The sequence below is a fragment of the Harpia harpyja genome, chromosome 21 (assembly GCF_026419915.1).
Source record: "Harpia harpyja isolate bHarHar1 chromosome 21, bHarHar1 primary haplotype, whole genome shotgun sequence".
Lineage (NCBI taxonomy): Eukaryota > Metazoa > Chordata > Aves > Accipitriformes > Accipitridae > Harpia > Harpia harpyja.
This window is the reverse complement of record NC_068960.1, coordinates 2,678,048-2,694,512: the sequence shown is the minus strand read 5'-3', so window position 1 is coordinate 2,694,512 and position 16,465 is coordinate 2,678,048. Positions and strand designations below refer to the sequence as shown.

The following is a 16,465-nucleotide window of genomic DNA, read 5'->3' as shown; positions in this document are numbered from 1 at the left end:
GGGCTCAGCCATGTCCCTTAGAGATGCTGTAGAAGGTCACCAAAGGTTGGAAGGGCAGCTGAGATGCCCTCTCCTTTTGTATCCCCTGCCCTGCTTGCTATTATATACAAATAAATTTCCTTAGAGAAGGACTGTTTGACCTGTGTGGGTAACAGTGGTGGTGGAAAGCAATTTCTAAAGAGAACAAATAATAGTTTCTGCCTGGATTAAAACAAATACCTAATTTGCTTTCTTCCTTTTCGTGTATGAAGAGTCCTCGCTTTACAGTGCAAGTAGCTTGGATCAGATAGGAGGCAGGAATCGGGTCTGGGTGCTGTTCCTGGGTGCTCTGTGGTCTCACATTGGTCATTTGGTCTCTATGTACCTACTGAGCTCCCAAGCACCATGAGGCACAGTGACTTTCCTTTTGGTGTCCGAGCAGGACAGAGCCCCATAGGTGCCTGTACTTGGCCCTACCATACTCAACTATATTGCGCCTACGATGATTTAAGCATCAAAGACTCAGCTATATCTTTCTTGCGCAGTGCCTGACAGTGCTTGGTGAAGACATGAAATGGATAGTCAGAAGGGGATTGAACTTGTTTTAATTTCTGAAAATACAGTTTATATTCACGTCCATACTTACATTCAGAACCAATACATATACACAACAGCTTTCCAGGACTTCACAATCATCGTCACTTACATAATAATAAAGTGGTTACATTACATTTTATATGCAGTTTGGTTTAGAATGTGAAAGTATTATGAATACATTGAATCCTTTCAACAATGTTTTCCTACTCTTGTTTTTATTCTTTCTTATTGTGTTTGAAAGATTTCTGAATACTATGAATCTCTTCCATGGGTTAATGACAGTAAAACAATGTAAATGGACTACACAGCACTCTAGAACCATGGCTCATACACAATTTTAAGATCAGTGCTGTGGCCTCTTTTGTATGAGACTTCCTCTTAAGAAATAGTGTTTTTCTTTTAAGAGATCCCCTTGAAGACTTCCAAAGATATTATCTGAGCTGTTTTCTGCTTTGAGCTGATCCCAACAGTGCAAAGCAGCCATAAACTCAGCTTAACAAGGTAGTTAAAACAGGTTTAGTGTTGTTTTGCATCACTAGAGCAGTACAAAGCTGGCAGTGTGTACCAGTAAATCAGTTCTCTAGAGTACAGAAAGTGGTAACACACGTCTGACTCAGCTAAAACACTGTAAGAGCTTACACAGCCCAGTATAGCCCATAACACTTTTAGCTGGGAAAGGGAGGGGGGTGAAGAGAAGTCTATGTACATTTATTTGAGCTTGTGGGTCTCCAGATTTTAGCTTTACTATGAACCCCTCTCTCCTTTAAGTCCTCAAGTTCTCCAGGTCTACAAGTGCTTTGCAGTACCAAACCATGCCCTTAGACCTTGCTAGTTTGCATATGTCCATTGAATTCAATATTTCTCTGGGTTAGCATCGATTCCTGCAAGCGGCTGCTGTTCTCTTGCCTGTGTTCAATGGGGTCACCATCCTCTACACCATTGCCCTTTCGGAGGCAAAGGACTTTCTGAAAACTCTGCTTGAAGTTGTCAGAAAGAAATCCATAAAGAATGGGGTTGGCACAGCTGTTTGCATAGGACAGGACCACCACAAAGAAGTACACCCCTACCAACACAGGGTCTTCCGGCAGTATAAATATCAAATTCACAATGTTCATCATGTAAAACGGGAGCCAGCAAAACACAAAGACCACCACAATGATCACCACCATCCTGGTCACCTTCCTCTCTGATCTCCTGCGCCTCGTAGACCCAACTCGGATCCCTGAAGATTTGACTTTAATCACGATCAGCAAGTAGCAGAGACAGATCACCAACAAAGGACCAAAAAAACCAAGGACCGATGTGTAAATGATGAATGCTGCTGACCAGATGTTGACGGGCTCTGGCCAGTTCATGTTGCAGGTGTGAAAGTCTTCCTGCACATCTGAAAAGATGATGACTGGAAGCACCACCAAGAACGAGAATGTCCAGACAGTCACGCTGATGAGCTTGGCCACCCTGGGACGTCTCCACTTGGTTGATTTAATGGGATGAACTACTGCCAGGTAGCGGTCCATGCTCATCACAGTCAAACAAAAAATACTAGTGAATTGGTTAATACCGTCTACAGTCATAACCAGCCTGCACAAAAAGGAGCCAAAAGGCCAATAGGAGATGGCATTCTGGGTGGCCAGGAAGGGCAGGCCCAGCATGAAGAGTACATCGGCAACAGCTAAATTCAAGATGTATATGTTGGTGACGGTTTTCATCTTGGCATAGCGCAAAACCACATAAATGACCAATGTGTTGCCGCTGAGTCCAACCGCACATACAAGGAGGTAACAGATGGGAATCAGGACTTTGTGGATGTATTTGAATGAGGGCTGCTCTGAGAGCGTCCCATTCTCTGTCACATTTGTCAGCAGTGAGGAATTCACGTCGCTGGAACTAGCTTCTGTGCTAAATGTGTTGGAAAAGTATAAAGGATCCATAACTTTTACTCCTCAGTTTTTCTTTTAAGGCTAAGAGAAATTAAACTTCATGGGCATCTTGTTCCTAGAAAGAAAAAAGAAAAAAGGAAGAAAAAGAGAGAAAGAAAGAGTGAATTCAAAGTAGACTAATTTTTGCACATCATTTAATTTTCCACCTATAGTCAGAATTTGTGTTTGAATTATGCAGTTAGCACATGTGAGAAGATCAAGGCCTGACCAAAGGAATTGCACAATGACAGAGCGCAAGTGCTCACCCCAGTACATGGTGGTCTCTCTTTAATTTTCACAGGCTCCATGCAGTGGGGTCAGGGCTGGATGTAACTGTGAAGATGGGAGGCTGCACGGCAGTAACACGGCATGCATCCCACCGGGACATGCAAGCGAGAGGAGAGAGGGTGATGGCCATCACGCTTCATAGTCAGAGCAGAAGCTTTCCTGCAGCAAAGGAGTCTGAATGTCCCGATAATACCCTCTACTTCCCAACTTGCACAAAAATACACAAATCCAGAACCCACCCTTCCTCCTAGCTTTCTGCCTAAAAACTGATACGGAAAATGTTAAAAGATAATTTTGAAAGACTCTGACAGAACAGCGCGTACAAATCAGACTGAAAGCAGAGCCCTGGCATTAGTGCCGAAAGCTTTAAAGTCTAATTTGGGGCAATTCTGTGGTTGCTTAGCAGAGAGTGCCTGGAGAGGCTCAGGGACTGACTCAGCCCCACCTCACTCCCATACAAGCTCTGGATGCCTTCAGAATCCAGAACAAAAGATAGTTCCCGGCTCTTCGTATTGGGTTGTTTCACAGGTCTCCCTGTTTGCATAGAAACAGTCTCAGTTTGATGTATTCAAATGCCACTTACTCCCCGGCAGAACCAGTTGAGAACCCCCAGGGAGCATCGGCAGCTGTGTAGGTGGGGAAACACAACCATCCATAACAACCGACAAAACCCTAGAAAAATAATCAATGAACTCCAAGATGGAAAGGACCATGTCTGAGAACACTTTTCCATCGGCTCAGGTCATGTGCATGCAGATGTGAAGATTGCAATGGAAAGGAACAAGCTGTTTCTTTTCCATCTCTCAAGACTATTCTTCTGTTAGTGCTTCTGAATCCCTCTCTTCTCACCCTGAAGTGTGCTTTTTGTTTAAGAAACACCTTTCTTCTGCAAGAAATCCAAACTGCAGTGGGCACCTTCAGGACACAGGCAGCTGAATAGATTTGGTGATAGAATACATTTTATTAGACAATCTGAAAAGGGTTGAAAATTTCCAACCCTCTGTTTCTGCCACATGCTTGATTCACATGAATATTTTTTCGTTCTTTGTCTGAACATGGTCTAAGTGGGTGTTTATAAAGCTTTCCACTATAAAAAAGTTAAAGTATCTGCTATAAAAGAGTGGAGATTCAAAACCCCAATTTGGCCCAAGATCTCTCCCACGTCTGGCCAGCAGACAGTGGTGAAGGTGCTCAAGAAGGATGTGCCCAGCAACATTTGTTCCCATCACCTGATGGTTGGGTTTCCATAATAATCTGGGGGCATGAGCCTGGATTGCCCACATTGCACCCATGCCTTTCAAGCAAAAGCAAAATTCAGTATCATGTAAGGATGCAAGAGACTTCTCGTCTCCAAGAGGAATGCAAACACCTCCACAGACTGGTTACTGTGCTTTCACTTTGGGTGAGAAAAACTGCAGTGGGTGAGAGTAGAAGTCCCTCCAGCTACCAGTAGTAATCATAAATATGCTGTTCGGATTTGGAAATGTGCAGATGGGAAGTAGGTGTCTCACATGTAACTCTGCGGCTGGGAGGAGATGTACCAGAGAAATCAGAAATCCAGGGTGGCTGGGGTGGTAAAGCTGAGAGAACTGCCAAAGCTCAAACAAATGCTGGCTTGTAGCTGGAGATGAGAAAGGAGCAGGGAGGATCTGCAGGTTCTGAATAAGCTACCGTGGTGTTTGGGGTTTAGGTAGGTATTGCAGCCATGGGCTCCCTGCAAGAGTCACGGCAGTCCCTGACAGCACACTGGAGGGAGAGGTCAGCTGAGACCATGCTCCTCGTGAATTAAATAGGACTAAACTTACTGCTTACATAAGAAAAAGCAAACTCCAGTTCTGGCCACAGAATGGACTTTTGAATTCTGCTCTGACACTAATTTTAAATTAGCAACTTATATTAAAACTCAGATTATTTGTGGGAGAAATCTGGGAGAAGCCAAAGCAGCACCACGCTCCTCTTGGGCTGTGAGGGTTTTGATCTTTGGAAGACTGCATTTTCTTGCAACCCAAATGCTGTGCAACCCAGCTGGTTAGCCAGTATCTTTGAAGGGAAGAATATAAAGGAAATGGGTGGTGGGATAGGGCAGTTGGTGTTTATAAACTCATATTCATGGAACCACATCTTTGGGACTGAGTATGGTGCTGAGATTGGGAAGGCACTTCTGCCCAAGAGCAGTCCAGACTAGCTCAGCAACATCCAGTCTGGGCCAAAAAGCAAAATTTTTGTTCTGGGACTGCAGAAGTAGGAGGACAGTGGAAAGAACCAGTGCTGCCGCTCCGTAGGGGAAGGTCAGGAAATGCAGTCATGTGTAGCTCTCATCCTAGCGCTATAAAAAATGAGGATGGACATCTTTCTTCTTCTCCTGTAACGGTCTCCTCCTACTGCTATGCAGGAGTCAGTGACACCTCAGCAGCTTCTCAGTCTGCTTCTGTAGTATTTTGGGGCTTTTCTCTTGATTTTGTGTGAACGTTAATCTTTACTCTCAGGGTTTTTGTTCCGTTTGATGTATTTTGCACCTTTCCCTTCAACAGCAGGTGGATTCAGAAGGAAATGCATTTGCTAAGGCTCTCATGAAAAGTCTTTAGTCTCTTAATTTGGTGGCAGCCTGCAGGTTGGCAGCACCAGCAAGAAGCTGCCGTCACCTGAACATTCCCTATGCACTGGCTGGGGGTGTGATGTGCTTAGAGTCATCCAGATCTGAAAACTGAGCCCAGATCTCCAGAGTCCCCATTCAGTGCTTTATCCACTAAGCCATTGAAACCTTATTGCCTTTGCCGTGTAGCCACTGGTATTTGGGGATTCATTATGGCATGGCAACAACAAAAACCCCCGAACAGCTGCAAAAGCATGTTTTGCTGGCTGTCTTTGATGAGCATAGACGATTTTTCCCTCTGTCTAGCTGACAGCTTGCCCCTCAACAGCACAATTTTGCCACTACAGCAGTTAATGACCCTGAACCTTAACAAAGGATGACTAAATATAATTAAGGCATGCCAACTGATATCCTATACACTTGTTCTGGTATTCTTAATTAATGGATTAATAAAAAACCACACCTCTAGGGTACTTTCTCTCGTCCAGAGTTTTTCCCCTTCAGTATTTAATCTCCAAGACATCATACTGGTATACTCCATAAATTATGTGCTTTCTGCTTAAACCACACAAACCAGAAAGGACAAATAAGGAGCTAAGAACATAGATCCAGAGTAATCACTAGTACAATTCCAAGTTCTCCTTTTACAGAGCAGTACCCTGAAAAAAAATAGGCATCCACTGCAGCTGAACATACCTGACTGACTGCCTGTGTCCCTGCCCAAGAAAACTGAGAGAAGAAATAGCAGAGATGTTATGGCACAGACCATTCTGCTCAGAAGAAGGTGTTTAGCCTGTGTGAAAACTTCTCTAGCAGGTACCCTAAACAAACATGCTTTTGCTGGGCACAAGAGCAGGTATCCACCTAACAGCACAGAGCAGCCCATTCAGTGACTGAAGCATCATCACAACACAAGGAAAACCAAACCTTAAAACTGTCCAGGCAGATCAAGGTTGAAATTCTTCCTGGCTTTGGTTACAATAACAAAGCAAAAATAACTCTACGAAGTGCATTGCATCAGCGTATAGCTGGGTATAACTGGGATCAAGAAGGAATTCCACAAAGAAACCTAATTTTATGAGTCAAGATTTGATCTCGCTGCCTATTTACCACTGGAATCATAACTCTCTCATATGCAGCATCAAACATAATAGGTGCGAAGAGGATTATGACAACAGAATGGCAGATTACTGCGTCCAGGTGCAGAATAACTAGCAGGAACAGACAAAATGGTAATCCGGGCAGATATGCTTTTAAAACAGATGGCCTTGGTAGTAATGGGAAGCACCTGGGTAAGTATCCAAGAAGTATCTAATAGCAGCAGAACTTGCGGTTTTTTTCCCCTGTCCCATGGAGTTGGCTGCAACATGTCAGTGGAGCAATTTGCTGTAACAAAGGGAAGAAAAATTCTCCTGGTCCTCCAGTAAATTTGCCCTTTTGGGGATAAGTGTTCATCACATGCTTCTCCAGATACCACCCATGGGGCCTCATGCTTTGTATTTGTATGGATGGAGCAGGCAGAGCCAAGGGTTGCTGCTGCAGGAGGGAGAACGAGCTGCTGGTGGAAGGGGAAAGGAGGGAGGTGGTGGTGTGAGAGTTGGTGTTACCTGGCAGAGCAGCTCTGAAATAACACAAACACCCAGGCAAGGCTCTGCATGAGGAGGAGGGAAATGCAGCATCATGCCAAGACCCGCTTCAACTTCTTACAGTTATAATAATGTTCTTATACTAAACCAGTAGCTCCCTGGGAGCATAGAAATCTCATCATTTCTCGTACGAAATTCTTGGTTTTCCCCACTCCCTGCCCTGTTCCACCACCTGGGGCAAAAAAGCAAAAGGATTCAGTTCAGATGGGAACTTTCTCCTTGTTAAAATCTGACATTTGATATTTCTCAGGATGTGTTTCTCACCCCCAAAAACTGGAGCGATTGATTTTTCTCTACGGAAGACCTAACAAAACAACTTTCTTGCAGTAAATTGGTTTTCTGTTTTGACTAGCTGTATTGGTACTAAACACTGATCAACTGAAGTCAAAGTTAGATAATGTCTTGCCACTTTTAGCACTATCAAAATCTTTAAGAACTATATTTTCATGCTGGCAACACTTTGTTACCACCCTGCTCAGACCAGCCCAGTGTTTCCTAGAGCACTCTGCAGATACATGACCTGATAACTTGGTCCTATTTTTAGTTTGCAAACAAACAGTCCATAAAACACTTCTGCTTTTGCCAAATATTTGCTAAATTCTTTTTTCCCCAAACACACTTCAGGCTCTGTTATGCTCAGAGATTACTCACTTTGGCTGAGCCGGTCCTGTCACACAAACAGTCGTGTAAACCGCATGCTTCTGGTTTTGCTCCCAGATCAGTTAAGTAACTTCAGCCAGAGGAAAGTGTGGAGCCCGACATCTCCGTGCTCACACCCGGGCAGGTGTGGCTGGGGCTAAACTCCAACAACTGCACCGCCGCATCGCTGCAACCAGGGCTTTTAACAAAAATGTTTCTCTTCTGCCCCTCTCTCCTCTGCAATCCATTGACATCAAGCGATATCAGGGGTGTGACAGATTCAAAGACAAGTTCAGTTGAGGAGCATTTAACTATAGGTTGTGTCTGCTCCCAGGCTGAGGGAGACCTGAAACGCCCACAGATCCCTTTGGCTGAGGGAACCCTTCCAGGAGAGCCCCAGGTTGGAAGGAGCTCAGCTTCTCTTGCTGCAAGAAGTGGAGCAGCTCCAGGAGAGGAGCCTCGGAGAGGGGACAGGACCTCCCAAGGTGCGAGGTCTCTGGCTCGGGCGCACCCCACAAGCAGAGCAGATCCACTCTGGCCACCGAGCCCTGGTGACAGGGTCCCCCAGGAGCTGGGATTCCCAACACCAGGACTAACAGACTCATCCCAGCACCCTAAGTACTGGCTGCCTGGTGTAACCTGCATGTCTCCTCCCCCACGGAACTATAAAAAGTCTCTCATTTACTCCAGCGCAAGCCTGCAAGTTCAAAACACCTGAGCCGGGTTGTTCTTTCCCTGCTCTTCAGTGCAAAGGTCTGGGCAGAGGGAACAAGCTGTGCCCGGTTCTGCGGATACTGGGAGCTGCTTTAAACCAGCAAGGCCCACGGACACACGGGGCTAATCCCAGTCCAGCCTGACGGTGACTCCCAGGACTCCGCTTTGACCTTGACCATCCACTTCTTGCTGACCACCCGGGAGCACATTCCACCCCCCCCCCCGGCACATCCCTCCCGTGTTTTAGCAAAAAAGAGCATCGGGCGCTCAGCTCTGCCTCCCCCACGGCTTTCTGTGCCCCCCTCCACGGCTTTCTGTGCCCCCGTCCCACCACACTGGGCAGCACTGGGGGCTCTGCCCCCTTTTCGGTGGGACTCCAGCAGCTCGGGGCTGGTGGCGTGTCGGGCTGTGCCTGCGCATCCCTCCCGGGGGTGCCTTTCTCCTCCCTTTCAAGCGATGCTAAGGATTGTCCTGCTTTAAACACCGCATCCTCCGCGGGGGGGTCCTCTCCCCGTCACCCCCCCGGCCAGGACGGGGTCACTCCGCTTTCCAGCAGCAACCCCCCCCTAAGAAGGACAAACTCGGGGTAGCCGCTTGCTTCGGGGGACCCGCAAACGGGACCGAGCGTTCCGGTGCCTTCATTCAACCCAGACAGCCCCCCCTCCCCCCAAAAGCGGACTGCGCTTCGCCAAGCCCCAACCTGCCCCGTCCCCATCCCTCCTGCCTCCTCGCTCCATTTATCCCTTTAGGCTCCCCCAGCCCCGCTCGCTCTTCCCATCTCCCCCGACAACGCTTACCTCCAGCTCCAGGGACTCCTCTTCGTCGGATGAAGGCATGAACAACCCCGCTCCCCCCTGGGTTGCAGCGCTGCTCCGGCTTCAGCCCACGGACCCCCCCCCCCGTCCCCCGGTCCGCCCCGGAGCCGGGAGCGCACCCCGCCGCTTCCCTGCGGCTGCGGGCGGGGACGGCGGCCGTTCCCCCCCCCCCCGGGGGGAGGAGAGACGGGGCTCTCCCGGTCGGGGCTGCCTCCGGTGAGGGGATGGGGGGGGGGGGGGGATGCCGCAGCCCGGGGCCACCCATTCTGCAAAAAGTTGGGCTGGATGTCGGGAGCCGTCGGTGCCGGAGGAAGCAGCCCTCCGCCGGGATGCTCTGCTCTCCCCTCCCGCCCCCGGCATGCCTGTGCCCCCCCTCCCCAAGGTCAGGGACACCCTTACCTGGCTCTGTCACCCCGCTGTGCTGCCGGTCCCGCTGTCCTGCCCCGGCCCCCCCCCCCCCCCTCCCCGAGGAGGCGGCAGCCCCCTGCCACGGGTGCGGGGTCTGCGCCTTGCGAGGGGAGCGGCGGCTCCGGGGAGGGGCTGGGAGCACCCACTCTGTGCCCAGCGAGAAGAGAAAGGGCTATCAGAGGAGATCTGCATTTGCTCCCCTCGTCTAGCCCCCTTCCAGCTCCGAGAAGTCCTTTTAAAGACTCCCGCAGGCTCGGTTGGAGCGAGCCCCCTCCCCGAGGGCAGGGGACTCGCTGCTGCTGCTGCTGCTCCTCCGAAAGTGCAGGACCCAGCGTGCAGGCTCCTTCAGGGACGACGAGAAGGGACTGTCATCTCCATCACATTTATTTTACGCTCCTCTCCCTGGGCACTGAGCGTAAGGGAAGGCTGAGTGGCAGGGTCGCACTCGGCATCCTGCCTCTCCAGGGAGAATCCCATGTGGGCATGTTTTACTCCAGCTGGCTACGAATCAGGCCCTAAAATCACTAGCTAGTGGAAAGATGCAGGGCTTAATAGCCAGGCTGTCAGGCTAAAGGTGGTGTTCGATTTACTCCCTCCTAAACTCCCACTGACTTCACCGGGGTTCTGCTGGGCAGGAAAGGGCTGAAATATTTTGCCCTTTGAATGCAACAAGTGCAATAAAAGTCAGACATAGCTCTCCCCCCTCTGCCCTGCACCCTCCCTCTGCTCTTACATATATTAACATCCGTACCGGTGTCACCTAAGACCCTTTGCTCCGCCACTTGCCCCCGTGTACGCAGCGGGGGTGATGAGAGAGGCGGCTGGGGGGTTCGCCGAGAGCAGGGCTCCCCAACCCCTGCCAGGAGCTCCTGGTTTCATCAGCATGCACGGGGCATCGTGCTTCGTAATAACGTATATGATCTTAATCCACTGCTGAGGCTTTTCAATTAGAGATCTGTGATTGAGTCAGATGTGTGAATGCAAAAAAGCGAAGGAGAAAGCTGCTTTTGGCATGTCACTTTTTAACTCAATCTGCTGATGTATTTATGGTCATGTATTGCTAAATTGAACTAAGACTCCAGTCTGCTCTTGCCATGACAATGGGGAGAGTCATCTGATAAAAATAGAGTTGAGTTGATAAACAGAAAAGAAGAGGAGATTTTGATTACCTTCTTTGAAAACATGCCAGGCAAAATGTGATACAACAGCCCCACTGTGAATATCAGCTTGAATCAAAATAAGGCTAATTTAATGAATTTCCCTCATATATTTTATCAGCATTTTATTATCATTTGTGATATAAAAAAAGTTGCTGAGAAAACACAGTGGTCCCTAAGTTTCCCTGAAGAAAACACCACTCTTCTTCCAAATAAACACCTTGCCAAAAGTATTTTTACCAGGATCCGTGCTATGATAGAGGCAGGATTTTCAACAGCTCTCAAGGCTTGTCGAATTCTTTACCGACTCAAGTAAACAGCAACGCTCCGTTTCAGGGCTGAACGAAGGGAACACAAAGGCTATCTGCGAACGCTACCCGTTATCATGCTTTTAATGGCTAATGCCCCTGGTCAGAGACCAGAGATCAGTTACACCAACCACAGAATAAACATGGGAGGAAAAATAACTCCTGGCACACAAGCGTGGGCGCAGATACCCGGCAGCGCAGGCTGGGCACGCAGCCCTTCAGAGGCACGTGGGAAGGGTGATGGCCCAGATTTGTTGTGATGAGGGTCAATGTGCGAGGCAGATGAGATGTGTGGAGGACAAGCGCACAGCTGTGATGTGACAGTGGTCTTTTTTTAATTCTACTGGGTCTCTCCTTTGTTTTATAGCTGTATAGTCTATATATCTTTAACATTCTTGTGTTGGGGTTATAGAGAGGGGAGACATCTAATATTGAGCTAAAAGCCTTCAACTGCATTATTTTGTTTTGTTCTACTCTTTGTGTAAAAACACCTCTCAAATTGTCATAACTTGGATACAAGTCTATTTATTTTGCCATTCCTTGTCACATACAGAAATTTAGTGTCACAACACGATCCCTGAATGGTGCGTTTCCTACTGCAATATTGAACGATGCTGAAATTGCTGACAAATGTAATGGTAGTAATACATTTTTAAATGGTGCATATGTGTAACATGGGGGAGGTGACAGCTCCAAGGGAGCCGTAAAGACAGGTTGTATGGGAAACTCCTCCTGTGCTTTTGAAACTGCCTTGTCAAAATTCAGCTGAAGCAGAAAGGATGAGTGGTGATCAATATTTTTAGAAGGAAGAACTCCTGGGGAACTTAAGCCAGCAGCTTCTCCTGTTGAACCCAGCAGCAAGGAACAGAGACCGATTGCTGGCAAGGGAAGAATTATTAGTGTGTAAACCATCTCAGTGGTAGACTTGGGTCCAAGCCTCAAAGTCAGATGAACAGAGAAACTGAGAAGGAGCAGAAGATGTATGGTTTGCTCCCAGTTCATTTCTGAGTCCATTGCTCTAAAAATTGATTGTATGCTAAGGATTAGACCCAGACTTTTCACAACCATGAGAGGACTAAGGTCAAAACCACTGAAATCAGTATTGAAAAGCAGGCAAATCTGCATAACTTTGCCAGGCTGGAAGTTAACTCCTTGGTGCTTCAAAATCTTCCCAAGCGGTGAAGGAGTATCTTTATTTTTAAAAAATGGGAGTCTGAGGCACTGACAAAGAGGGAAGTATGTTCTTGGTTAAACAGCCAGCTGGGGCTGGGAGACATGTCCGTTGCTCATCCCCACAAGACTCCCAAAGAGCAGGATGGCCACGTTGTGAAATGCCCACCCCAGCAAGCTACAACACTGGCAGTCGCAGCAAGTGAAACTGTGGCTCTTGAGACTCAATTCCGGCCTCTGCCTGAAGGTTACAGTATGTTTTCCTCTACGGATTTTTAACATTTTTTTTTTTAACATTACCAGTTTTGAGAAAAAGGAAATATATGGGGTAAGAGCTCTAGTATATTACCCTGAGAGAAAATCATCGAGCTTGCTGGATGAGGGTGATTGTTCATCACTTGGAGTTTTCAAAATTTCTGAAATTTGGGGTATAATGTAGTCCTGAGTTATTCATGTTACCATAGAAATAAAGGGATCCATTTTCTGCCATTCACTGTTCAAGGCTTCAGACTACACTAGCTACAGGTATCTGTCACCCCTCCACCTCAAGAGCCCTGGGCATGGCCATGGGGTTGGGTTGCCAATCTTTGCTTCTCCCAGGAACTCCACATGCAGCAGGGACTTTTCTTTTTTTTTCTTTTTTTTTTTTCTTTTTCTTTTTTTTTCCCTTTTTTTTTTTTTAATGATTGGCTTGCATTCAGCTCAAACATTTTTGAAGCTCACAGAAAACATGCTTCAGCTCAGCTTCTAACTGGAAGACAGTTACTCCATTCAATTACATTCACAGTTTGGCTGGCTAAAGCCAAATGTTTTCACTTTGCCTGCAGAATATGCTGTGAAAAGCCAGGCAGCGGGAATCACAGCGAGGTTGAGGTGTTTTCGCTTCTCTTTGTTATTCTCCTTACGAGGAAGAAAAATCAATGCCTTTCAAATCAGTGCATTAAAAATCTCTCAAATGGACTGTAATTACAGGCCCATCTGTTGTCCAATTGTTGAATCGCCTGCAGCAGAGATGTGTGAAGATCTTCCCAGTTGGTCATTACTGAGCAGCCCTGGGTTTCTCCCCACCACAGTGATGCACCAACAGCCCTCTCTGCCTCTTGGAAGCCCTCTTGGAGGAGAAAGCATGGGCTGAGGGGCTAGGTTTGCTCATCACTACCTTGAGTGAACATTGCTCGGCTATTTGCAACTTGGGTGGGAAAGAAAACTGCTTTTCTTTCCATGACTTTCAAATCAGCTGTTCTCAATAGCCACGGAGCAAACTTATTGCTCCTTCAGCCCTAGATCTGGCAGACAAACTGTTATTAAAGCCTAGATTTTTGCCCAGTCCTCCTTAACCTTTCCAGCTATCTTCTAAGGAAAGTTCACCATAATTCTTCAGACTTTAGCTGTGCAAAATATATGTCCTACGTAAAGGTCCTCCTCCCCTAAGCATGTCGATGCTACTGAGATGCTCAAAAACTGAAATGGAGGTTGCACTGGTGCTGGCACTTTCAGAAATGTGCTCCGTGGGCTGAGGATTGGAGCTGGGGAAGTCGACAGGTCTCTTGTGACCTCTGTGGGTGGCTTTTTGTTGTACTGTTGTGACCAGGAAACAAAGTGACAAGGTGAGTTACTTAATGATTCATTATTCATTTTGTAGTTATTAATGTGAACAGCAGCCAGCATCTGAAACCTGCAAACTTGTTTGGTTTTCTGCTGGATTCCTCATTATGCACATGTAAACACAGGCAAATCATTTAATAGAACAGTGTTTATTAAATAAGGAGAGAAGCTTTATTACATAGAAAGCTCCTGAGCTCTAATGACAGACATTTACAAGCTTGGGGACTTGTTGCAGACTTGGAAGGGATAATAGCAGCAACTTGCTAAAATCAAGTATGTGGTAAAATACTGCATGTTTTAAGATTCAAATCCAGAATTTGCTGCTTTCTCCAAGGAGAAGAGTAGGAAGATGATCTTTGACTTACAAGTGCTCTCCAGCAAAAAGATACGGAGCGTAGAAGTAATAGCATTCCCTGGCATTGGATACAACCGTAAACAAGTGCTTCCTTCATGTTATCTGAGAAACTCTCAAAGCTGAATGATAATATTTCTGGTAAGCCAAACCATTTTTTAGAAATTGTTGGGTCAGAAACACTTGAAAGATTTGAGTTTTTCAGCACAGGCCAGGAAGGTTTTTGCACAGCCTGTACTACCTGTGACAGACAAATCCATGCCTCAACCAGCCCCATGGTGCAATCTCTTGTTTAGGGCATCACTCTCAGGGGAACAATGCTATAAGTTGTTTAGCACAAAACCCAAGTCAAGGGGGTTTTTTTAGTGCTTAACCTGTTGTCACTACCAAATAGAAGCAACAATAAAAGCTTTTCCAAAGAATGAAAGTAAGTTGGCAAGTAAGAGAAGTTGGAGATATTACAAAAACGTGTGAAGAATCCTGTATCTTTTGTGCTAGCGTTGCAACAAAGATACTTCAAATAGCTCAAATCTGCAGTGATGCACTGTATGCACTTCCACCACATGAAGATCTTGATGTGAGTTATCTCACGGAGAACAAGTGAGGAAAACAAATGAGATTTGTCAATGCTGATCACTATACACCTTGTCCAGCGTGTCGATAAAGAGGTGGCTGGGCTCTGGCAGAACTAGTCTCCTGCCTTAGGGACAAATACTGCCTGCAAGGATCAGCTGGTATTTTCAACTTTTCTCTCATCTTTGAAACAAGGTTCAATTCTTCTCAGGAGAGGCAGAGTGAAGGAATGTAACCTGCAACCTTGACCACATCAGCTCTGGGGTGTTAATGGTGTGAGCTGGTGCATTCCCTACAGTACTGCTTGCAAGTTCTTCTACCCACCTGCAGGTTCACAGGCATGAAGACCATGTAGACACACATTTAGATCTTATTCCTGTCCTAAAGCAGCATTTTAGAATAGAATAGAACAGAACAGAATAGGACAGAACAGAATATTTCAGAAGGGACCCACAACAATCACCTAGTCCCACTGCCTCAGCCCTTTAGGGCTGACCAAAAGTTAAAGCATGTTATTAAGGGCATTGTCCAAACGCCTCTTAAACACCGACAGGCTTGGAGCATTGAGCAGCTCTCTAGGAAGCCTGTTGCAGTGTTTGACCACCTCTCTGTAAATAAATGCTTCCTAATGTCAAGTTTGAACCTCAATTTTGAATAGTCCTTGTGGATCTTGGACCACAGAAGTCTGCCTATGTCCCCTGCATTTGTATCTCCTGCTCAGACAAGCTGGAAGCAGTCCTTCCCACACCTGTAATATCTGCAGTATAACATGTTTGAGGCTGTGTTTTCTGCATGTATTCTTTTTCATGGCCTCTGCTAGCACTTTAGCTGTCTTCTAATGGAAATAACTTGCAGACTTTGGTCCTGTTAGGAAATTAAGTCTGCAGACAAATTCATTTCAATTTATTGCTTTGCTTTTAATGAGAAGCAGATGCAAAAAAATGAAATATTAAAACCAATATCTATGTGCATGTGCCAATTTGTGGAACATAATAGCCTCATTATTAAATTCAACAGTGAAATTCGCTTTGGCGCTGAAGTGAGCCAGTCTCATTAGCAGGTTTGCTATTGCTAGTAAGCATTTGGTTAATGGGTAGAATACGTCTTCTTGGATTCTTCCTGGCACTTTGCATGTCTTGCTGTATGAAGAACAAACATTACACAGTTTTTTTTATCAGCTATAATGTCTCGCACTTAAAATATTTCAATTCACTCTTGTGAAATGCTCTATCAATACTTATTTAATTTCTGTCCCCAGGGAGTATTATGCCCATTTTGCTGGCACACTGTGTTCCGTGAAGCCTCGACTGTGAGTTGATAACAATGCCGAAAAAGAAGCACTGATATCTTTCCTCGCACTACATAGCAAAAGCCAGCTGTCTACTGAAAAAAGCTCTGTTACAGTGACTAGCAAGTTTCACTTTAATGTTTGTAGTTCTTATGAGACTATGATTTTTGAGACCAATATTTAGAAAACATTTATTTACTTTTTATTTACTTCTTTACAGTCAAAATGTTTCCTTTGCGTTAAATTGGAAACTCATATTGATTTCTGGTGAGGTTTTGTTTTGATGCTTGAAACCAAACCTCATTCCTGCAGCTCTAGTTTCACCTTTTTATTTTGTGCTTCAGGGAGTTGAAAATGCTCTCATCTGAGAGACTGGGAGATAAAACTTGGTAGAGATGGATATATTTGTGTTTC

At 46.1% G+C, this 16,465-nt stretch overlaps 1 protein-coding gene across 4 annotated transcripts; it reads right to left on the bottom strand.

The window, feature by feature from the left end:
* Positions 1-568: 568 nt before the first annotated feature.
* SSTR5 (somatostatin receptor 5) lies at positions 569-10,148 on the bottom strand. Of its 4 annotated transcripts, XM_052773402.1 has the most exons (3): positions 9,173-9,258; positions 7,674-7,898; positions 569-2,571 (listed from the first exon to the last, which is right to left on the bottom strand). In XM_052773402.1, the coding sequence occupies exon 3, from the start codon at positions 2,505-2,507 to the stop codon at positions 1,395-1,397; it is 1,113 nt and encodes a 370-aa protein (XP_052629362.1). In that variant the 5' UTR covers positions 2,508-2,571; positions 7,674-7,898; positions 9,173-9,258; the 3' UTR covers positions 569-1,394. The 4 variants fall into 4 exon arrangements, with proteins under 4 accessions (XP_052629362.1, XP_052629363.1, XP_052629364.1 ...); XM_052773403.1 differs by lacking the exons at positions 7,674-7,898; positions 9,173-9,258 and adding an exon at positions 9,590-10,148; XM_052773404.1 differs by lacking the exon at positions 7,674-7,898 and having other exon boundaries at positions 9,173-9,272.
* Between the last annotated feature and the right edge of the window lie 6,317 nt (positions 10,149-16,465).

Coding starts and splice junctions, on each gene's coding strand:
- SSTR5 (XM_052773403.1), bottom strand. CDS start 2,507: ATGGATCCTTTATACTTTTCCAACACATTTAGCACAGAAGCTAGTTCC.